The sequence below is a fragment of the Podarcis cretensis genome, assembly GCF_951804945.1.
Source record: "Podarcis cretensis genome assembly, chromosome: 10".
NCBI classification, from domain to species: domain Eukaryota; kingdom Metazoa; phylum Chordata; class Lepidosauria; order Squamata; family Lacertidae; genus Podarcis; species Podarcis cretensis.
Genome location: NC_137179.1, coordinates 2,623,878 through 2,648,205, shown reverse-complemented (window position 1 = coordinate 2,648,205; position 24,328 = coordinate 2,623,878). Strand labels below are relative to the sequence as shown.

The 24,328-nt window shown below is 48.4% G+C and overlaps 1 protein-coding gene across 10 annotated transcripts in view; it reads left to right on the top strand.

Moving 5' to 3' along the window:
- SHANK3 (SH3 and multiple ankyrin repeat domains 3) overlaps positions 1–24,328 on the top strand; it is a 494,453-nt gene that overhangs the window by 170,652 nt on the left and 299,473 nt on the right. For 9 of the 10 annotated variants that reach the window (XR_013842778.1, XR_013842779.1, XM_079992132.1 and 6 more), the window contains exons 3-4: positions 12,684–12,887; positions 16,326–16,397. Coding sequence is in view for 8 of the 10 variants with exons in the window: in XM_079992132.1 (XP_079848258.1) it covers positions 12,684–12,887; positions 16,326–16,397 (276 nt within the window). In the remaining 2 variants the exon portion in view is untranslated. Of the gene's footprint in view, positions 1–12,683; positions 12,888–16,325; positions 16,398–22,704; positions 22,928–24,328 lie in introns of those variants that run through there. The other variant, XM_079992129.1, reaches the window with a different exon arrangement.

Sequence of the window (24,328 nt, the reverse complement as noted above, 5' to 3'; positions counted from 1 at the left end):
GCATTCACTCCCGCTGCCCCCCTCGGGGGAGCACACGGTTTCTGTATTGACAGGGGGAATTTTAGCCTCTCTGTGTGCAATAGCTGTTTCCCAACATTCTGGCTGTTTATCGTGCTTTGAATTGCCAGGAGAAGCAAGCGAGTTTTCTAGTACACAGAATCTGGCTTCGGAGGGAGCGGGACAAATAAGCAGCTCTACAGAGTTGCCAGGTGTCTTTGTCCACGGAGTTTTCTTGGCAGGGATACTGGAGTGGCTTGCCGGTTCCTGCTCCAGGTGGATCACGTTTGGTCAAAACTCTCCATTATGACCTGTCCATCTTGGGTGGCCCTGTACAGCATAGCTCATAGCTTCTCTCAGTTATTCAAGCCCCTTTGCCACGGCAAGGCTGCTTCTTGGGAGAAAAGCAATGACAAACCTAGACAGCATCTTAAAAAGCAGAGACATCACTTTGCCAACAAAGGTCCGTATAGTTAAAGCTATGGTTTTCCCAGTAGTGATGTACGGAAGTGAGAGCTGGACCATAAAGAAGGCTGATCGCAAAGAATGGATGCTTTTGAATTATGGTGTTGGAGGAGACTCCTGAGAGTCCCATGGACTGCAAGAAGACCAAACCTCTCCATTCTGAAGGAAATCAGCCCTGAGTGCTCACTGGAAGGACAGATCCTGAAGCTGAGGCTCCAAGACTTTGGCCACCTCATGAGAAGAGAAGACTCCCTGGAAAAGACCCTGATGTTGGGAAAGATGGAGGGCACAAGGAGAAGGGGTAACAGAGGATGAGATGGTTGGTCAAGTGTTCTCGAAGCTACCAGCATGAGTTTGACCAAGCTGCGGGGGGCAGTGGAAGACAGGAGTGCCTGGCGTGCTCTGGTCCAGGGGGTCACAAAGAGTCGGACACGACTAAACGACTAAACAACAACAACACAGAGTTGCCAAGCTGGGGCAGAGATTGCATCTTTGATCGTCATCCTTGCGACCCCATGTCCCCAAAAGAATCTGACTTTGGGCGTAAGGCGAGGAGTGCTTTGGAGCAGAGGGCCCAAACCAACAGATTCGAGTTACTAAAAAAAAAAAAAAAAAAGAAGAAGAAGAAAAGGAGGAGATTATGGCAGAACCTTAGGGAGAAATTCCTGAGGGTAGGAGCCATTCGCCCCCCCCCCTTTGTTGCCATATCTTGAAGAGCAAAGAAGAGGACAGCCTGAGCCACTGCCAGCCCGGGACGGGGAAAGAGGTGCACACGGGGCTGCCACTGCCGCTCCAACATGCCTCTTTCCCCAACTCAGGTTGGCAGCAGCCTTGGCATGCAGAGCAGCCTAAGTCTGAGCCCCCCCCCCAAACAAAAAACATTTCCTTTAAAATGTAAAAATCTTCCCTGATGGGCATGTTGGCCCCGCAAAAGAGGACACGTCTGGGTTTTTCCGGACGTATGGCAACCCTCCTGTTGGAGGGCCATGGATGCTTTAGTTGAGATTCCTGCATCGCAGGAGCTGGGCTAGAGGTCCCTTCTGACTCTACAATTCTGTGATTCTGTTGCATGCACCTTTCAGCAGGAACTTCACCTTGGACCTTCTTTCTGCATGTGACGCCAACGTGCTCCGCTCTCTCTGAGCTGTGACCCCTTCCCACTTCACATCCTGTCCTGCCACACTGGCTTCCATGGAGCCTGTCCAGCTGAAAGAAATCTGTTGTGCTACTAATTCAAGACACACCTTGCAGAACTTTTCTGCAGGTTGCCAGGCAGGCTCCAAACCCAAAGACTACCCCCCCCAGTGGTTCATAATTAGTACCGGGGGGGGGACCACACACCCCACATTGATGAAAGCCTCCTCTGTTCATTAGAGCAGCTGTTTCTCCTTTGATCACCCATCAGTGGGCTGTTAAAGAACAAGCAGACGGCTTCAGTGAACAGAGGAGACCTTGACCGTCCTCTTGCATGTTGGAGTATATATAGATATATCTAAAACGTACTTTATCAAACAAACATTATGGGTGTGAATGTAATCGTCAAAGTGTCGATAGTGCACATATTAGTTTATGTCCTTTGATGTTCAGTGTTGAGTTTTATAGGGAATCTTAACACGTAGAAAAGTTATTTGCAGAGGATGTATACACACACACACACACACACACAACACACTTCCTCAGCCTGGTGCCCTCCAGATCTCTTTGCCCCTGTCACTATTTTTGGGCGGGATTCAGCCACAACCTGGCAAATCCAGGCTGCACAACTGAAGCCAACTTGAAAGCTCTTGCGAAACAAAACGACTCCCCGGAAGATTTCCTTCTTTTTCTGGGAAGGGAAAGGACAGCAGAACACTCTGGGAATGAGGATCGGACACTTCCTTTGATGCTGGCTGTGGCTGATGGGAGCTGTAGTCCAAAGTACCTCAAGAGCACCGGGTTGGGGAAGGCTGCTTTCGTCAGCAAAGAGCGATTACCTCGAGCCAGTGAGCCAAGCCACTTGCAACATCCCACCTGGAGTCCCGTGTCCATTTCTAGGCATCGAAGACATAAGAAGGATATTGACAATCTGGGAGGTGTGCAGACAGAGCAAGGAGACAAGAATGATCAGGGGTCTGGAAACCAAGCCTGATGAGGAACGGTTGAGGGAGTCAGGTATGTTTCGCCCAGAGAAGAGGAGACTGAGAGGTGGCATGAGAGCCATCTACAAATATCTTAAGGGTTGCCTCACAGAGGACAGAGCAAGCTTGTTTTCTGCTGCTCTAGAGGGGAGGACCCAAACCAATGGATGGAAGTGACAAGGAAGGAGGTTCTGACTAAATATCAGGAAGAGCTTTCTGATGGTAAGATCTGTTTGACAGTGGAACAGTCCCCTTTGGTAGGCTGTAGACCGTCAGGAGTGTGTGCAGGAGCCAGGCCCTGTGACTAGTAGGGCCTTCCTAAGTTTGTTCTGAAGAGGCAAGGCGTGGCTGCACAGCTGAGGCCGATTGGTAACTCACAGCACCTGGTTGCAAGAGCCGGGAAGCGATAGAAGGTCAGCATTTCCCTTCGACATGCTTCCAGCCTTGCTGCATTTGTCTCCTTGCTTCCTAATCCTTGGACCCTTGGCTTCTTGACTCCTGGCTTCCTGACTCCTGGCTTCTGGATTCTCGTTCCTGCTCCCACCCCGCCATCTTGCCCCCGGTCCTGACGTCCTCAGCTGGGACTTCGATCACCTGTAAACCAGATCATAACAGAGACTCGCTTTCCTTGGAGGTTTTTAAGCAGGGTTTGGGTGGTCTTCTGTTATGGATGCTTTAGCATTGCAGGGGGTTGGACTGGATGACCCTCAGGGTTCCCTCCAACTCTGCAATTCTATGATTCTGTGATGAGGGACAATCCCACCTCTTAGCTGTGGGAAACCTGGGCTGAGGAAGTCCCCTTTTGGCACTGCTGAGATTTCCAAAACGGAAATATTGGGATGGCAGCTGTTCTCCATGCTTTTCAACCTTTTCATTCCTCAATGTAAGAATCTGCAGCTTTTCGGAAGAAGGGCGAACCAGCTCCCCCCTTCCCTTCCCACCCCCAGATAATACGGGTTTTAAAAGCAAGCTGGTCAAGCACTCCCAAGGCAGGCGGTCACCTGGGGTCGGCCGTATTGTCCAGGCTGGTTGGCTAATTAGGCAGCTCCCTGCACCCCAGCACTCTCTGCCACCGAGCCGCTGCCTGCACCAGTCATTTAGCATTTAACGAGGGCTCAGATCTCGCAAGACAGCCCTGCCAGGCGGCCTTTGATGTCCGCTCATTTGCTGGCAGTGATTGTTGGCGTTTGGAGGCCGGGAGATTCTGTTGGCACCCCTGTGACAAAGGCTTTGCCTTTGAAAAGAGGCATAATGCAGATCCCTTACCAGAATGAGAAGCAAAGGGAGAGAGGCATGGTTGGATCGTGTGGCACGATTTCCCACCAGGAAGCGGGGAGTCTTCCGTCGCAAGAGAGGCTCCTGATTCCCAAGAGGCCAGATGGAAGCTGAGTGGCCAGCAGCAGCGTTTGGCTGTGCCCATTGACCCTCCCACTGGGAGACTCTTGAACCCCCTCCTGCCCACTGCCATGGGAGAGCAGCAGAGGCTCTGACAAAGGCCTTTGCCCTCATGGCAATGGCTCGTGTCTTGGATCGCTCCTGGGAGAGAGCGGTTAAGGTGCACGGTGGAGGGAGACTGGCAACATCGCCTTGCCCAAAATGTGTCCACTTGTCAGGAATGAGCCAGCTCCCAGTGAAGGTTTGCAGCCAACGGAAGAAAGCAGCCAGGAACAGAAAGAGTTAACTTTCGTGCAGGATGAACAGCAACTAGTGCCAACTCCCCCGCCCCTTGGAATGCTGGGTGATAAGGGAAGGCTGAGAGCAGGTGGGAACCCAGCCAAAGCTCTCAGGAAGTTCAGACAGGCGCGAACAGAGATGGAAGTAGTTTGTCGGAAAGGGAGGAGGGGGGAGCTGATCCAATCCCTCCTCAGAGTCGCTTAAGGGGAGGGCTGTTGGACTGGATCAAAGCAAGCAATGTAAGATGCGAAAGTTCTCCATTTTCAGTAGAAACCGGAAGGGATCTTCAGAAGGGTCATCTTGACTGATGATGTCGGAGGCTGTGTTAGAGCCATCTGGAGCTATCTGTTTGTTTTGACAATAAATCATCCTTTTTAATGAACTACGCTTACTGTGTTATCAAGCTGGGAACCTGGACTCCTGACACCACTTGACCGCTTTGATCGGGGAGGGGGGAAAGGTAGCGGAGAAATGGACTACAGTAGGGAAGGGCAACTATTTCTCTGTTCCAAATTGTGCCTCCCACATTAAGGTTCCCCTATGGGGGGGGGGCAGATCAGATTTGCCACATTTTTAAAAAACAACACATTTTTATTGATTTTACAATTACAAAGTACAAATAAACACACACTAGGAAAGAGATATAGATAGATGATAGACAGATAGATAGATGATAGATAGATGATAGATAGATAGATAGATATAGAGATGATAGATAGATAGATAGATAGATAGATAGATAGATAGATGATAGATGATAGATAGATCGATAGATAGATAGATAGATAGATAGATAGATAGATATAGATAGATGATAGATAGATAGATAGATGATAGATAGAGAGATAGAGAGATAGAGAGATAGAGAGATAGAGAGATATAGATAGATAGATAGATGATAGATAGATAGATATAGATAGATGATTGATAGATAGATAGATAGATAGATAGATAGATAGATAGATAGATGATAGATAGATAGATAGATAGATAGATATAGATAGATAGATAGATAGATAGATAGATAGATAGATAGATTCTTTGAATCTTGAGACTCCCCCCCCCATTCCCTCCATTTTAAGAACCTGCACCTGCATATTCATCAGTACTCCAATGATTATATCAAACCACATTATCCATAGTATTTTTACACCACAAGTGAATCAAGATCCTGCTCATTTCCATCTGCTTACACTGACCACTGTGACCACCACCACAGAATTGCCACATTTTGAAGCAGGGGGTCATGGGAAAAGAGAACAGAGACATGGTAGATGGGGACAGGATTCCATCTCTTCTCCACCCCAAGTCACCTTCCCTACAAAGCTGCCATTCTACTCCGTGAAAAGCAAGAACGGTGGTGCTGTCCATCTCACACATTTGTGCATAATGCTCAGTTTGCTTTCTTCCTTTCCCCAACTCCTTGTGGCAGAAGACAGGAGCACCATCCCGGCCTCAGCCTCCCGGCCCTCTCTGTCCTTGTGCAGCAGAGAACTCCCTGGGAACGGAGGGCTGCCCTGCCTCTTCCATGCCCTGAATCTGTCAAGCCGTCCTCTGCTGGCACTTCAAGGGGTACTTGGCCCCTCTGTGCCCATCAGCGGCTGTGACAGCCTGTGCCCCAATTTGTGCAGTTCAAGTAAAGAGGCTGCTGGCTGCCAACATCTTGGATTTTCTTTTAAGATGAGCTTCTTGCAGATGGCAGGAGGGGGCCAATTTATGCTTAGGCTAACTTGCCACAAAAGAGCACAAACCAGCCTCACAGCTTTGTGGGGAAAGGTATTTCTTGTAATATTTTGGAACAAGAAGTTGTCCAACCTTATGCCATGTTCAACCTGCTGCAACAGGACTTCTTTATAATAATAATAATAATAATACCTTTATTGCCAATGTACAACTTTAAGGTACAACCTGTGTACAATGCTCTTTGTCTTTGGTTTATTTTGCTTATTAATAAAATAACATTATTATTCTTTTAAAGAAAAGAAATTCTTTATCAGGGGCTTGCTTGGGGCTAGGAGGCCCCACAGAGCCACACATCCAGAGGAGGTTTGCAAAAATGTTCAGGGTGGCAGGAGAGGATATATTGTTTATTAATATCCTTCCTAACTTGAACCAGCAAGTTCCTTTACTTAGCAGAGTCCATTCCCCTTTACACAGCAGAAAACTAGTTGCAAATTCGTGTGAGTTTCTTAAGACAGTACACAATTCCATCTGGCTTGTCCAGATTGAAATGTGTTCTAATATTTTCCTGATAAGACCCCTTGAATCCCTCCTAAAAGAATAAAGGCACCACAGTCTTATTCATAAGCAGTAAAAAGAAAGTTTACTCATGATCGGGCAGAGCACAGTGTGATCCCTGAAGGCAGGCCTTAGGCTTAAAGTTACAAATTTATACTAACGGGATTACCCCATAAGGGAAATGACCTGGGCGACTGCTTGGCTGGCAGCCAGCAGTTTAGTCCAGGAAGTTTGCAGGATGAAAGGAAGATGGGAAAGAGAGAGAGAAAGGCAGCCTTTTACCTGGACAGGTAAGGTCACGCCCACCCACTAGTCACATGCAAGGAAGGATGCTCCAGCCCAAGAGGAACAGGAAGTTTTGACTGCCTGGACCAAACGTTCCCTTGCATGTCCACTCTAGGAAAACAAGGAATGTTGTACTTGACTGCTCCCAGTGGATTACATCCCACAGGTTTGTCAAGGCAGCTGGAGACCTTTGGTGTGTCAGCTGCTTCCGTCGTGTCTTCCTGTGAGGTAGCTTTGTGTAGGGGATTTGTAGGGGATGCATCTCAGAGGGGAAGGACCCCTTGAAGGCTTGCAGATGATTGCCCCTCACATAAGACCGAGCCACCAAGTGGTTTTTTGTGGGGTGCACTGCTACCTCCTTGTTAAAAAAACACTTGCCTGTGAAGTAATTGTGGCCACAGGAGTGGAGCATGATTTTTTTTCATAACGTTGACCATTCCTCGACAGGGGCTTGCGGGAAAGAGTCTGGCAGGGGTGGCTGGGAGAGAGCAGGTACACCATGAGTGTCACAGATCAGCACCAGCCTTGCCACCTCCTCTTGCCTTGTTCGCAACCCTCAGAGATGGTCTGGATTTCCAGGTGCAAAATCGGGTGGTTTTTGCTGGGCTTGGGCAAGAGAGACCTTTTCAAAAAAGTCCGCAGTAGCCTTCTGCAAGGATGTGTTAGTGGGCAAAACTTCAGAATGCAAGCGGTGTTTTGTCAAAGCTGTTCTGGGGGTGGGGCTGGGGGACACAGGCCTGCCAAATTATTATTATTATTTATTAAAGGTGCTGAGGTCCATTGCCAGATTTCCCAATCTCCTGGATTTCTGGGGAAGCTTCACGAAGAGTAACTGTTCCACTAGATGCATTATGGAAGCAGTTAGTCTGATCAGCACACATCCCTTTGTATTATTCATTTTGATTCTAAATTCAGAGCGTCCCCCACATCCTGTCCTGGGCTTTCAGTAGAAATAGATCTTTCGCTTTGTGATGTAGCAATCAAGTACCAGAAAAGCATTTTCTCTAGCTGCTCCCACTCCTGAACACCAGGGATGGGATCATGGGCTGCATTTCCATCCCCTTTTTGGGTCAGGTAGGGAGAGGCACGGTTTGTGGCTTGTTGTGGGGAGAGGGAGCTGGCAGCACTTGCAAAACATGCTAAGCAATGACTGCTGTGCACAACCACCTCCTGCAATGAAACGGCTTCAAACTGTTGGGGGTTGAAGGCAGCTGCTCATGTTTCCAGAGTAAGGCAGAGTAAGGTGTTGATTTCCTGAAACCAGGGTCTTGGGCTGGTTTGAGACATGGAGAAAGAGCAGCTGCAAAAGACAAAACAGTTATCATAGTTAAATAAGTTAATAACAAGAAATGAAAAACATTTCAAGAAGGCAGTTAAGGAAAGAAAAAAATGACTCAAATTGAGGTGGTAGATGGAAGTCAATACAAAAGACTAGAGTGCTTAGGTTTGATCATTCAGAATAATGTTGTTGTTGTTTAGTCGTTTAGTCATGTCCGACTCTTTGTGACCCCATGGACCAGAGCACGCCAGGCACTCCTGTCTTCTCCTGCCTCCCGCAGTTTGCTCAAACTCATGCTGCTAGCTTTGAGAACAATGTCCAACCATCTCGTCCTCTGTCATCCCCTTCTCCTTGTGCCCTCCATCTTTCCCAACATCAGGATCTTTTCCAGGAGTCTTCTCTTCTCATGAGGTGGCCAAAGTATTGGGGCCTCAGCTTCAGGATCTGTCCTTCCAGGGAGCACTCAGGGCTGATTTCCTTCAGAATGGAGAGGTTTGATCTTCTTGCAGTCCATGGGACTCTCAAGAGCCTCCTCCAGCACCAGAATTCAAAAGCATCAGTTCTTTGGCGATCAGCCTTCTTTATGGTCCAGCTCTCACTTCCATGTATCAGAATAATAACCACAGGTTCTTGATGGAGGGGAAGATAATTAGTTATTATGTATTTTTATGCATTTGTTTATCCTTAGTTTTAGTTTGAATTTTGGATGGAATCTTTCTGTGGTTGTATGTGCAGCAAAACTCAATAAAAATTATATTAAAAAGAAAAAGAGAAGCTGCCTCTGGCTTGTGTTGAGAAAGGTAGACTCGAATCTACCTTGTTTGAAAAACTCAGGACAGCCTAAAAGAAGGTCCTTCTTCAAGCCGTGCACAGTCCAACTATGGATCTCCCTTCTGTAGGAGGCAGTCATGGCCACCAACTTGCTTGACTTTAATAGAGGATTGGACAAATCCATGGAGGACAGGCCCATGGGTGGCTATCAGCCATGACGTAATTCCAATGCTCTGCCAGCAGTGCTTCTGAAACCACAGGAAGGGAGAGGACCCTTGTGCTTGACTCCTGGTTTCTGGCTTCCCATCATGGCCATCTTGGTTGCCAGTGTGAGAAGAGGATCCTGGACCAGGTGGGCCATTGGCCTGATCCAGCAGGACTCCTTCTTATGCTCTAGACTGAAGTCTCAAATTTTAACATACTATAGCAGACGAAGAACGACAACGTACAGAGATCCCTTCCTTAATCCCTCATGCACTTCAGAACAGGCTGCAGGGTATCCCTCCTTTGCTGGCATCACCCTTGGGCAGCGTCTGCTGAAGCAGAAAATGTGTCCCTCAAGCAGTTTTCATTAAAAAGAATGAGCAACATTTTGCCTGCTGGGACCTCACCTCTTTTCCAAGAATCCTCAAAGATTATAGACGCAGGCGCTGAGATTACATCCGCAAACTCCTTTAGTCCCCTTGTGGGCAGCTCATCAGGCCCTGGAGATTTGAATTCATCTAAAGTAGCCTGGTGTTCCCTTACTACCTCTTTGCCTATCTTAGGCTGCAGCTCCCTCCTTACATCATTTACTCATCATTATTATCACCAGGTTGGACATTGCTTTCCTTTTGGGCGAAGACAGAGCAATTCCACCTCTTCTCTGTCACCCAATAGCATTTCTCCATCTTCTCCATGCAGAGGACCTACGACTTGCTTGCTCTTGTTCTTCTTGCTTTGAAGATAGCCAAATAAACTTCTTTTCTAACCTTACTTGCAAGCCTGAGCTGATTCTCAGTTTTAGCCCTCCTGACCTTCTCCCTGAAACTATTGGCTACTCGTGTGTACTCCTCCTTTGTTATTTCCCCTTTCTTCCGTTTCTTATACATGCCCTTCTAAAATGTCAGCTCATCTTTAAGCTTCAAATTTAACCATGCCAGTTTCTTTAGATGCCCCTCACTTTTCTTTCTTGTTGGAATTGTCTGCATTTAGAATTTCAATATTTCTCATTTTAGAAACTCCCATCCAACTTGACTCTTTGAGTATTTCTGACCATGGGATCTCACCCAACAGCTCCTTCAGCTTTTAAAAATTGGCCTTCTTAAAGTCTAGACTGCATTCCCAACTACACAGCTTTCCCTTTGCTCTGTATCCTGAAACCCAGGAGAATATGATCACTTCCTCCCAAGTTTCTGAGCACTTCCACTTCATCTATCAGTTCCTCCCTGTTGGTGAGGACCAGGTCCAAGATAGATGATTCCCTTGTTGTTTCTTCCATCTTCTGGGAAATGAAATTGCCAGCGAGGCAACGGAGGAATTTGTCGGACCTTACATTCTTGAGTCCCAACAGATATGGAGGAAGTTGAAGTCCCCCATGATTACTATTTCTCTCCTTTTTGAATGTTTGGTGATCTGCTCTAGGAAGACATCATCCAAATTTTCAGTCTGGCGTGGCGGTCTATAGCAGACACCCACAGTAAGGTCACTGTTGTTCCTCTCTCCTACAATTTTTTACCCCTATAGTCTCAATCTGCCTTCCATGCTCCATATCATATAATGCTACTCCTCCTCCTCCCTTCTTGTTTGTTCTATTTCCTCTGTGTAGGTTATATTTCTCAATTCCTACATTCCAGTCATGTGTCTCATCCCACCAAGTTTTAGTAATGACTCCTAGGTCATATTTGCCATCCTGTATGAGCTCAAATTCATTGTGTTTTTTTCCCATGCTCTGTGTGTTAGTATAGAGACAACTGATACCATTTATCTCTTAATATTTCCTCACAACATGTTGGGAACCAGGCCCACCTGCACAGGTAATCTCTGTGCATTTCAGACTCTGGGGACCCTCTTTCTGCCTACCCTGAAAAGCATTGCCTGCCGTTTTGTGTGCAAAGGGAAGGGCAGTTCATTTCGTTCTCTCCCAATAGCTCGTTTTTTCAGCCTTAAGTTCATTTTTCCACATTTCAACATCCTTTCTGTAAGATAAATGAATATATTTAATAATCCCTCATGAAAATTCATCAGCATTTAAATTAGAATTTCTCTTAATATGCACATGTTTGTTTGCAATTTTGCTTGATCCTATTTTGTTTAGTCTACCCAGATATTTAGAATACTGGTTCATGTTTTAATTTGTTTTTCGTTTATTGTTGAGTTTAATTTTTTTTTTGGACGCTTTAAGTAATTGTTGTTCATTCTGTTTAAACAGCAATGTTATTTGTCTTATCTTTTTCGTCAAGCACTTGAAAGTTTTTTGTAACGAGGTGTATGGATTTTATGAAATAAGTAAATAGGCTAACAATGTAGCTGTTTAAAACTGTTTTTATAGATAATTTTATGGTTCGTCAGGGACAGGGGAGATGCTGACAACTGTGCAGGGGCTGGTGTCTGACTCGGGAGAGAGGGGCAGTGATTTGTGGGGGACTGTACCGGCCAGGAGGCAAGAGCTGGAGGCAAGGGAAACTTCACAGCTGGAGGGTGGAGTGCAGGATGGGTCAGAAGAAGAGGAGGAAGAGGCAGGTCAGGCAAATGAAGGGCTGGAGTCTTCCCTATGCTCTCCTGCACCACAGTCTCACAGAACCAAGAGGGGATTGAAAAGGGAGGAGCAGAGGCAGTTTCCAGGCAGGCATAGTCTCTGGCTGTCTGTGTGCAGCCCATTGGTAGAAGGTTCCTAAGCTGGTGGAGGGGGAGTGGACCTCCTTCTGCTGCAACTGCTCCATGGAGTACAGACCTGGGAATAGCTCCCTAGACACTAAAACATGGGTAGGCAAACTAAGGCCCGGGGGCCGGATCCAGCCCATTCGCCTTCTAAATCTGGCCCGCAGACAGTCCAGGAATCAGTGTGTTTTTACATGAGTAAAATGTGTCTCTTTATTTATCATGCATCTCTGGGTTATTTGTGGGGCCTGCCTGGTGTTTTTACATGAGTAGAATGTGTGCTTTTATTTAAAGTGCATCTCTGGGTTATTTGTGGGGTATAGGTATTCGTTCATTTCCCCGCAAAAAAAAATATAGTCCGGCCCCCCACAAGGTCTGAGGGACAGTGGACCAGCCCCCTGCTGAAAAAGTTTGCTGACCCCTGGACTAAAATGATGTGTGTGGTATCTGGAGCCATGGAAACTACTGTTAAGTGTCAGCTTTGTCCTTAAAGAGTTAACAATCTGTCGTGTGCATTCCTTTGGCTGAGGAGACCCTTGACATTGTTTTATTCTTTTCGTAAACCACATTGAGGTTTTTCCCCTTTACAATAAAGTGACATATAAATTTAAGGAGGCAAATAAATAAAAATAAATAATGTGCACATTTTTGCAAAGCGGGTTCCCCTAACAGAATGCATTTTTAGTTGGGAGATTTTTTTGTTTGTTTGTTTTTTAACTTGCATATGTATTTTAATGCACACTCCCCCCCCCCGCCTCCAATGCAATTTATTTCTGCGCACTTTTGCCGGAGAACTGCATTGCAAAATGCAGGCAAGTGTGGCTTTTGAAGGATAGCTGTGCTTCACTTTGCATATTGGTTCAAGAAGAGTGAACACGGTGGCTTCTCATTAAAATGCAAACAAAACCCAATGCCTCTCCCCCCACCCTGCCCACATTTTGTACCAATTTGCTCAGCAGCATATCTCTCTCTCTATCTCTCTCTCTCCCCCTTGACAGAAGTGTATGCGGCTTAACCCTGATGTCCCCGTCTGGGTCTCCAAACAGCGCATTCTCTGCACCTTGAACCACAGCCTGAAGGACGTCCTGAACTATGGCCTCTTCCAGCCAGCCTTCAACGGCAGGGCCGGGAAGTTCCTGGACGAAGAGCGGCTGCTGAGGGAGTACCCCCTGAACCCGGACACCCCGGTCCCTTACCTGGAGGTACCAACCCACAGACCTTCCTCGTTTTCCGTAGCTACAACCCCCAGCCCCACTTGGGCCTGCCTTGGGGCATGGGGGCCATGTTCAGCTTGGGTGGAATAGAACCAACGGGGGGGGGGCATTCCTTCTCCAGAGACCAAGCTTCTGAATGGCATGGGGATTGCCAGCCTTTGCTTACTGGTGGAGGAAGAGGGGGCGGGTGGAGCGTACTGCACTGCCTCCCAGAGGAGTACAGGATCAGGTTCAAGGTGCTGGTTTTAACCATCGATTTCCTAGAATCTTAGAGTTGGAAGGGACTCAAAGGTCATCTAATCCAACCCCCTGCATGCAGGAATTTCAGCTAGATTTATTTCTATTTATTGCCATGTATGGGCTAGAAAAGTGCCGCAGTGGTCAGAATCTTCCACTAAGAAGTTGTGCCACAACCCCAGACCTTCCCTTGACTTGTGAACTCAGCCACTGTGATCCACGCGACGGTCACCTCCAGGCTTGATTGTTGTAACTCACTCTACATGGGGCTGCCCTTGAGACTGACCCAGAAACTCCAGCGGGTGCAGAATGCCGCAGCGAGACTTCTACAAGAAAGAAGATTCCACCTAAACATTAGGAAGAACTTCCTGACAGTAAGAGCTGTTTGACAGTGGAATTTGCTGCCAAGGAGTGTGGTGGAGTCTCCTTCTTTGGAGGTCTTTAAGCAGAGGCTTGACAACCATATGTCAGGAGTGCTCTGATGGTGTTTCCTGCTTGGCAGGGGGTTGGACTCGATGGCCCTTGGGGTCTCTTCCAACTCTATGATTCTATGATTCTATGATTCTATGACCTCATTGCTGTACCGGAGGTCAGGCTGGGTGCTCTCAGTAACCACTTACTTGGACCTCAAAGATCTATTAAAATCCCATTTAGAAATACTGGCTTATCATTTAATTCTTGCAGCAGAGGGGCTGCGGGTCACCTTGGCCCATCCTGGCTGGGGGCTCCCTGGCCTGTGATCTTTTGCCTCCAAAAGCAGCTGCACCATGTGGTCTAAATGTAGATGTGTGGGATGCATCTGGTGCCTTGGCACCTGACAAATGTTGCCACCCCAATCAGATTTGGGCATGAAATATACTCGGAGTCGATTTAATGCTCTTTATTCAGCTCATAGTGGTGAGGAGGAATGGAAGTTCCCCCAAAATGTCTGCTTTATATACAGTGGTACCTCTGGTTACGTACTTAATTTGTTCTGGAGGTCCGTTCTTAACCTGAAACTGTTCTTAATCTGAAGCACCACTTTAGCTAATGAGACCTCCTGCTGCCACCATGCTGCTGCCGCACGATTTCTGTTCTCATCCTGAAGCAAAGCTCTTAACCCAAGGTAATATTTCTGGGTTAGCAGAGTCTGTAACCTGAAGCGTATGTAACCTGAGGTACCACTGTAAATTATTTACACAATAGGCAATATGTGATTGGCTAATTCCGGGATTCTCCACTAGGCCAATAACTTCCGGATTCACTTCCACCTGGAGCTGGATTGGGTGGCTCCTGTGGACCAATCAGACTGCTGCATTCTGAATCCTATTGTTCTAGGACCAATCAGACTGCTGCATTTTGGATCCTATTCAACTCAGTACATAACAGGGGGATTGCAGCCGTTTCCCACCAATTTAACGCAGGCACCCACTTTTGTTTCCCCATATCTTCCCTGCTCCCCAAATCCCTTTCCGAAAGCAGATGCTGCAGGAACTTCTCTGCAAGCCTCAGGTATGGGGAGGGGGGGGCCGCTAATGTTAGGCATGGCTTTTAGCAAAAGAGATCCCTCAAGAGCTCCTCAGTGAATGCCAAGCGGGCCCAGCAGCCTGCTCCTTCTCTGATTTGTCAGTTAGTTCTAAAATGCCAACCTTTGCCACCTCTTCTTCACATAGCTCTTCAGGTTCGAAAACAATGAATCACCACCGAGCTAAATTTAGGAAAGGGAGGGAGGGGTCGGAGGAGAAGAGCTGGATGGGTTTTTGTGCTTGGAAAATGGGAAGGACGGACTGATGCCAGCCACACAGGACCTGCTCAGGGCCCCAAACACTTTCACAAGACTCTTCCTGGATGGGGCCTAATTTTTATCTTTCTCCCATGACAACTGGAAGTTTGGTCTTCCCTCCTTCCTTCCTTCCTTCCTTCCTTCCTTCCTTCCTTCCTTCCTTCCTTCCTTCCTTCCTTCCTCAAAAAGCTCAATTCACAGGAAGTTAAATCCTGCACAGTATTCCATGTTGAACTGATTTCTAAGCGCAGGTCCAAGATACTTTCCATTTGCCCCACACCTTTTCTGGGGAACACCCATTGTTTACTGCTGAATCGCAACGAAGGCCAGTTGGTTTTTCTGTGGATTAAACACTTCCTCTGGTCCCGCTGCTTTCCCCCCGGGGAAAACTGCTGTTTTGCACTCCATCAGAGCAAGTGGCAATCATGTTTTATGCAGGTTGCTGTTTGTTCCCATTCCATGCCTAAGAGCAGCTTTTCCCTGGGAAAGGAGTGAGGTAAGGGGGAGGCTACTTGCAGCTGACCCGCTCAGAGCTGTGCTTTCTAGGCCCAAGACAAGCGGACGTGTGGGGTGTCCCTCAGCGGTCAACAGCGGGTTTTCCCAGAAAAATCCCCAGGTTGTTTGCCCAGCAGACCTAACCAATTTCCCCCTTCCTCTGTGCCCACCCAGGTGAATGGACCTGCCCGTTCTCCCAACTCTCTCTCTTTCTCTCTCTCTTTTTTAATTCCCAACTCTCAGTATGGAACATGTTTGCTCTGGTGGGAAAGAGGGTGACACTAGAATTCCTCTACCCTGGCAATTCATCAGAGCCCAAGAACATTCTTAGGAGAGTACTGACTTCTTCTCTGAGCCTTTTTACAGCCAAGATTGAGCAGGCATGGAGTGATTCGGTCCTACCCATGTATTACTTTTTAAAAAAATAATGGGGGTAGTTCTCAGGTCCAATTTTAAAGCTCTGTGTCCAAGTGCCCTTTTCCCTGCCAAAACCTGTTCTTTAAAGCTGAATTGGAGCAAACAGCCATTTGGGTTTTCTGTGGATTGATGTTTGCTCTGATTCAGCTTTAAAGAGCAGCTTTAAATCTCCAGATGTAAAAAAAGGGTGCTCAGAGAGAGCTTTAAAGTGTGGATCATGTGTGAAAACAGCGGAGGAAAGGTAAGTGTGGATAAGCTCTGAGCCGCCGAATACCATCTCCTGGGAATCGCAGGTGGGGAGAGGTCCTGCTTGTGGACTTTCCATTCAGACACCTGGTTGGACAGTGGGAGAACAAGATGCTAGACTAAAGCCCACCCCCTTGGTCCTGATCCTGCAACTGGGCTTTCTTGACATTCTTCAATGCCTCTGAAGGCTGTGGGCTGCCCTTGGCACAGGTCCTGTTTTGGCGATTTGTGGGTGACGCTCCTTTCTCCCCTCTGCTCTTGTTCTCCAGTTCCGGTACAAGAGGCGAGTTTACATCCAGAGCCTGCTGGACGACAAGCAGTTTGCCAAGTTGCACACAAAGGTAAGACGAGACCGCCACCCTCAAGGCGAGCAGGGGAGGCCCTTGCACATGACCCAGCCCCCAGCACTTCTCAGGCCCAGTGCTGGGTGCAGTTAGGTAGTTTTAGACTCTGATGTCATTGTGTTGGAGGTGTGAGAGCAGGATCTGTGGGTGTTGATGTGTATTGTTATGGAAAAAATCTAGGTGCGAGGCTGCTCAGTCACCCAGCTCCTCGGCCAGAGCCCGTGGGTCCCTGCAGAATAAAGGAAGGAGTCCAGCAAATAGCTGTAGATCAAAGTTTATTGCGCAACAGGTTGAAAAAGGAATTTTGAACCCTGAGGATGGGGTGACAAGGTTTTTCAAAAGTTTCTATCTTACCCCAGCATGCAGTTCGTGGAGCATCATCACTTCATCATCACTACATCAGAAAAGGGGAGGGTTATACATGATTCACATAGGAGGAATGTGTCAGGGGAACAGGCAAATAAAGGATATTTATTGGGAAGTACATTCTAAGCACCTACTGCAAAAGAACAATAGAACTTTGGTTTGCATAGTCTGGCACCTGGGCAAGTCCGGAGGAGAGCCTTTGCCCAGCGATTGACACCTATGAATACCTTCCTGTGAGTACATGACCTCCCGCTTGAGGGATTATGGAGGGGACAGAGTGGTTTCCAGGTCCTTGTCCAATGAAACAAATTGGCGGTAGAATGAAGGAAACTGGCAAAGGAGTTGATTTTATATGATTTTTAAAACTAGGTAACTTCCCTGAGCTGTCAAGTCGAAAGGATACATTTATGCATAATATTTCTAACATTTAACAACTTTAAAGATGTGCTCCCCGCCCCGTAATTTTCATAACAGTATTAAGATGTGGGAAGACCGCAGCGTTGCATCTGCCCCCCCCTTGTTCTGTTGAGTGGGAACCCTGGCGTCTACTCCCAGAGCCCTGTCCAGGTGACACCACTGCTCAAAGCTACCGTACCTATAGCTGGCCTTTGCCGTTCGCTCTGGGTCTTCCATGATGGGTATAGACGGCAAAATGTATAAAAATTTATAAAATGATGGAAAAGTGGATAGAGAAAAGTCTTTCTCCCTCTCTCGTAACACTGGAATGCGTGAGCATCCGATGAATGACACATTCAAAAAGTCCTTATTCATGCAGCACATACTTAAACTGCGGAACTCCCTGCCATAGGAGGCAGTGATGGCGAACAACTTGGATGGCTTTAAAAGAGATTTGGGGCAAATTCATGGAGGAAGAGGAGAGGGCTATTGATGGCTACCAGCCAGGATGGCTGTGTTCTGCCTCCACAGTCAGAGGCAGCGATGATCCTGAATCCCAGTTGCTGGAAACTGCAGGAGGGGAGTTTGAATCCTGCTTTCGCGTTTCCCACTGGGGCATCTCTTTAAACTATGGATCTTACTCCCACAGGAGGCAATGATAGCCATCAACTTGGTGGCTTTAAAAGGGGATTAGACTGTAATAAACAAAAATCTGTCCTTATTCCCTTATGGGGGACACAAGAGCCCTTATAGAGACTTTTGTAGGTTCTCCATCAGTCGGAGAAAATAACAGAGGCCAACCAGAGAATATTGAGAAGCAGAGCAACTAGTAAGCCTGATCTTTATTGATCTGTTGCAACAGGGTGCTCCCCTCACACGCAGGAAAGGAGGACCGAGAACCAAGGTGTGCTTGTCCTTATACAGACATTTTAAATTCCCTGCCCTGGAGCTCAAGACTACCCCTACATACATCATACCTACATCACAGAAAAGGTGGTCTACAACAGAAATTTGAGTGTTGTCATTTTTCCTGTCTGCCAGGTTCTCTGATAATGCCTTATCTGATTGCCTTTCCTGGTAGTCTGGCCATTCCTTTGAGATGGTGATTACCCAATTCCTGAGACAATGGGAAGGTTCCCTCACCCGCTCCCTCCTTGCAGAGAAAACATTTGGTCAGCTTGGGAGTCAAAATGGTTTCAGGGCAGTCTTCCTGTGCTGCTCCAGACATGTGGTTTATATATTTATGTATGTGTTTGCTTGGTACATTTTTTTATTTATTTCAAGACACATTTTTATTTCAAGACACATAGCTACTACCCAGCATGGTTTTATCCTTTTGAGTACCGGTTGCTGGAAACCATGTGAAGGGAGAGGGCTAATGTGCTCGGATCCTGCTCTCAGGCTTCCCATAATGGGCATCTGGTTGGCCTATGTGAGAAGAACAGGATGCTGGACCAGCTGAGCCACTGGCCTGATCCAGCAGCAGGCTCTTCTAACGTTCTTTTAACTACACTGGTTGGCAGCCGCTCTCCAGGGTTTCAGACCAGGGCAGGTGGGAGACATTCCTTGCCCGACCTAGAGATCCCAGGAATTAAATGTGGATTTGTTTTCATGCAAAGCAGGCAATCTGTTTTCATGCAGAGCAGGGACGCAGGTGGCACTATGGGTTAGACCACAGAGCCTAGGACTTGCCGATCAGAAGGTCGGCAGTTCGAGCTCCCGTTGGGTGAGCTCCCGTTGCTCAGTCCTTGCTCCTGCCAACCTAGCAGTTTGAAAGGACGTCAAAGTGCAAGTAGATAAGTAGGTACCACTCTGGCGGGAAGGTAAACAGCATTTCCATGCACTGCTCTGGTTCGCCAGAAGCGGCTTAGTCATGCTGGCCACATGACCCGGAAGCTGTACGCCGGCTCCCTCGGCCAGTAAAGCGAGAAGAGCGCCGCAACCCCAGAGTCGTCCGCGACTGGACCTAATGGTCAGGGGTCCCTTTACCTTTACCTGTAGGCAATCTGCCACTGAGCTGCAGCCCTTCCGTTGGAGAGTGCCAATCGGATGCCTCCTTGGTCTTTGAGCCATTGCTTGCCTACCCCACCGCCTAAGAGGGGGCTTCAACACTTGGCCCCGTGAAGTATGTCTCAGCTGCTGAAGCAGCTCTTGTTGTTTGAGACATGAAATGATGCCCACTCCCCCTTCTCCCCTCCTGCCTGCACCCCTCCCTTTTGCTCACAGCAGGGCCGCTCAATGTGGCCGCCAGCTCCAGGGGTGCCGGCCTGGTTTCTGGCGCTCTTGCGCAGGGAGAAGGAGGGGGGGAGCGTCTCTGAGGTTTCAGTCCATCTAGGAAACAGCAACTGTTGGGCGGAGGGGAAAATGCTGCAGATGGAAAGCTGGGAAGAAATGATGATCTCTCCACGCTGCCCCCCCCCCCCCCGCCCTGTTTGTCCAGATGGATCCCTCCAACCCACCCAGAGGCATCCAGCAGGCAAGATCATAGACTTGTGCAGTTGGAAGGCACACCCAGGGATCATCTGGTCCAGCGGTTCTCAACCTGTGGGTCCCCAGATGTTGTTGGACTACAACTCCCATCATCCCTAGCTAGCAAGGCCAAAGCTCAGGGATGATGGGAGTTGTAGTCCAATAACATCTGGGGACCCATAGGTTGGGTCTGCTGCTGCAGAGCCTGGCAGACAGCTTGTTGTCCTTGTGGCCAAGGCCACAAAATGCTTGGGTTGGTCCCTTGTCTGTTCCAAGGGTTGAGGACCTGCTGGACTAAATCCCGATCTTATTTTATTAGAAAGAGCCTTGCAGAATCAGGCCAAAGGAGCCCATTTGGCCTGGCCTTCTGCCTCTAGCAATGATGAGCCCTCACCTTGAGGAAGCACCAGGGTGATGTTCATTCCAAGGGAAGGCTGGCCTGTTTCTCTCCTGTCTCCGAAGCAGCTCACGTCTGGTGCTCTGAGCTCCTTGGGGGAAAAGGCAGGAGAAGCCCTGCAGATGTATGAATACCAGCCTTTGGCAGTTTGAAGAGCTGGCCAGTGGAGCCTCTTTCCACCCTTCCTCGTCTGTCTTTTTCTGTGTGCATGAGCAATATCGCAGAGCAGCCTTTATTTTATTTTGCAAGAAGCTGTCTTTGCTCCGTGCGGTTGGCAATGTGCTCCCCCCTCCGCCCCCTGCAATTCCCTCTGATTGGGTTAAGATAGCAGTTTTCATTCGTGCCCTTTTGGCAATGAAAGCAGCCTTCAGAAAATGATTGCAAAGTGGCACTTGGTAAGCAGCCGCAAATATTGACTTGGTCTGTGGACGGCTTCTGTGCAGTTCAGAATACTTTGAGGCTCCGTTCCGTTCAATGAGCCTTATCTTGGTGCGGATACAAATCTTCCGCAGAGTTAATTACCTCTAGGCCAGTGTGAGCCATTTTGAACTTCTCATCATGAGTCAGAGGAGATAGCTTGATACCCTCTATAATTAAGGAAATGTTGTTAGTAAAATCATCACAGAATTGTGGTTTTTTTTTTTTGAAGACTTGTGATCCCTGGAGGTGCTTTTAGGAGCGCTCTTTGATTTCCACTGCTGCAATTCTGCACAAGGAAACCCGGCTCTCTTTTTAGGCAGGCTATACTTTTGTGATGGCTAAAGGTGCAGAAATCTCTGGAGAATGTCTCACGGAATGGGGAGAGCCATGTGGCAGCGATGTGAGCCAGAGTCTGAATTGTGACTCGTCCATGGATATACTGATTGGAGTAGACCCTGCGGCTGTTTTCAGGAGGGATTTTCAATTGGGTTTTGAAACAGTTTCTCACCGTGGTTCTGCTTGAGGATGGGCAATGATATCTAGCAAAGGCCTGATCTTTCCAGGAGCTGCTGTTTCCTTCCGTAAGGAAAACCTCACAGCAAGAATCCAGGCAATGCTTTCTCCCAGAAACTTGCCTGTGACTGAGGACATAGGTCCATCTTAGGGCTCATCCACATTTAAGTTTTGCCCCACAGTTTCTAAGCCCAGGCCCACACTTCCCCGGTCCATGTCTGAGCTCTTTTTTAACTTCCCCTGCCACTTCCCCCACTCTCGAATGCTGAATCAAAAAGCTACATATGATTTATTATTTATTCTCATTATTTATTAAATTTGTATTTATTGGTCCTGCTAGCTAGGAATGATGGGAACTGTAGTCTTTTAGAAGACATCTGAAGGCAGCCCTGTTTAGGGAAGCTTTTAATGATTAATAAATTATTGTATTTTAATATTCTGTTGGAAGCCGCCCAGATGGGAGGGGTATTATTATTATTATTATTATTATTATTATTATTATTATTATTCAAAAGCAGCTGGAAACCAGTTAGGGAAGCTAGGCTGCTAGGCTGTATTTACTCACTTTAGAGCCCTATTATATGGCTTGCTTAGTTAATCTTCTGGTACTGGGATTAAATAAGATCTCATTATATACCATTTCATTACAGTCATACCTTGGATCTCAAACACCTTGACTCCCAAACAAATCGGCTCCCGAACGATGGAAACCTGGAAGTGAGTGTTCTGGTTTTCGAACGATTTTCAGAAGCTGAATGTCCGGTGCGGCTTCTGATTGGCTGCAGGACGCTCCTGCAGCCAATCGGAAGCTGCGCCTTGGTTTTCAAATGGTTCTGGGAGTCAAACGGTCCTGGAGCACATTCTGTTCGAGAACCAAGGAACGACTGTATATTTTTCCAGAACGTCATGTGCAGATCTCAGGGCACACCAGAACATAAAAATACACAAATTTCTGGTGGTGTGTAACAGTGTATTTCTCCAGTTGGTTAAAACACTGAAGCTCTTTGAGGGAGGTTGATGTCTGATGTACGGCAGTGCGGCAGCTCAAGTCTAGCACCACAGAGCCCCAGGTTCGAATCCTGCCTGTGTCCCAGAGCTCCCTTGGGCTAGCCGCTCTCTTAACCCAGCCTACTTCGCAGGGTCGTTGTGACGAGGTGACTCTGCGCGCCACCTTGAGCTCCTCGGAGGAGAGGCAGGGACAAACAAAGCAAACCGGCAAAGAAGCGCGTTCTGCTGCTGGGATGGTATCGATCCTGCTGTGGCTGCCTCTTTCATGACACTGTTTTATTGATCTGAATGTCTTGTCGTTGGCTGCTTTGGAGGAAAAGCAGGACAGCATTCTTTTTTAAAAAATAAACAAATGACTAAATGAGAGGGAGGACATTGCCTCCACCCCCCCAGCCCCAGCCCATCCTTTTCTGGGCTCTCTGTCCTCTGGAACCTCACATGGTGTTGAGTTTCAGCCTTTGGAGCCAATGGCAGGTGGTTGGCAGTTGCCCCCTTCCTTCTGGGTCAGGCGGCACCAGAGGGGCCGTTCGGGACAGCTGGCCTGAGAGAGGAGAGAGAGGCAGAGGTCTGGCAGGGTGAGGGGGGGGAGGCAGGAAGGGAGGGAAGGCACAAACGCCTCCTGCGACAGCAGCAGTGAGGGGCTTGCAGAAAGGGTCATTTGCAAAGCTGGCCGCGCTGCATCCCCTCAGCACAGCCGCTGCTGTTTTGCTTGGACGGAGGGAAGGTTGTGGAATGTGCGAGTGCGTGTGTGTGTCCGCCTGACAGTGAGCATTTGTGTGCGTGTGTGTCCGTCTGGGTGTGAGCTCTACGCCCTGTCCTCAAGCCAGTGTGGAGATGAGCGAGGGACAGAGTCAGCGCTGTGGGGAGGAAGATGGGCGCCTCTCTGGGAAGGAAAGCGACCCCGCGGGGAGACCAGGAGCAAAAGCCGATGCGTGGCAGGTCCAGAGCCAAAAGCAAGGTACCCCACCCTCACTTAGACACACGCTCTGGGTTTGACCTTCCTCACTGCCACTCCATTGGTGGGGAAAGGGATGGGGACTCCCCCCAGGCTGCCTGGGCTGGCCTCCACTTTTGACACGTGGCCTTGCTGTGGGCGTGCGTTGGCCATTTGTGCCCCTCCGCTGCCCTCCAGCTGGATTTCTGCCCCTGGCACATGGGCTGATAACTAGGGCACCACCGTTCTCTCGCCCCTGGGGTGGAAGGGTGCTAGCAGGATGGAAATGAAGCTGACTTCTGCACAGAGGCTGGTTCTCGGCCACCGCTAAGGGTGTCAGAGCCACAGCACATGAATGGATTAGACCCTCAGGGCACCAGTTCACCGGCAAATTGTTCTCTGCGGCCGCTCTGAAATGTCCTCAGGCTCTGGGGTTTGGACGAGGGGACCTGGGGGTCCCTTCCAACACTCTAGTTCTGTGATTCTGTGCTGCAAGGCCCGATCGCTCCTTTTTTGAGCAAAGTCGGGGGGGGGGGGCAAGCAGACTGTTAGCCTCATTCTCCAGCACCTCTTAGGCTGGCCTTGTGGCCTCTTACTATTTCATGGGTTTTTGATGGTTCCACACTGTCTGCTTCACACTGGGGGGTGCAGTGGAGGGGGGAGCAGGGGGAGGGGGCAGGATACGAACCTGAGTCTCAGACCTTGGAGATGCCACCTCAGAATCTGGACGGATCCTCGGTGCGCTGGCACAGGATTCAATCTGGGGTGGTGGTCTGCAAGGGGCTCTGTCCCCAATCCTGAGGCTAGACTGGGTTTCTCATCCAGGATAGAGGCTCCCCCTCCTCCTCCTTTGAGACTTCCCTGCTGGGGTGGCAGCTAAAGACCTCTCTCTCTCTCTCTCTCCCTCTCTCTGAGTTTTTCTTTCTTTTTCATTGTGCGTCAGGGAATTGATTATCTGACAGCTCGTGGTGGCAAACAGATGAGATGTACCTACTTGCTTGCTGTTTAACCTCGAGCTTCCTCTGTGACAGCAGGCGGGCTGGATTGGGGGGGGGGCTTGTCCTTGGACACCTGTGGGCAGGGGCTGCACTGGTGGTGGAGGGCTTTAGCCCACCTGTGGCTTCCCTTCCACACACACAGATCCTGTCCCTGTCCTGGACTTTCCTGCCTTGCCAGCTGGTGATGATTCCTGAAGGGCAGTTGGAGTCAGTTCCTTCCAAGAAGAACATCTCATTTCCTCCCTTCCGTTGCAGTTTGGGGGAAAGAAAAGGAGCCTCTGCTACATGCACTCCTTCTTTCCTTCCTTCCTCTATTTCTTCCCCTCCCTCTTTCCTTTTTGTAATGAGCTGGATTCCCCCCCCCCCCTGCCCTTTTCTGGAGGCTGTTGATTTTCCTTACAATTCCTTCCTAATGGAGGATAATGGG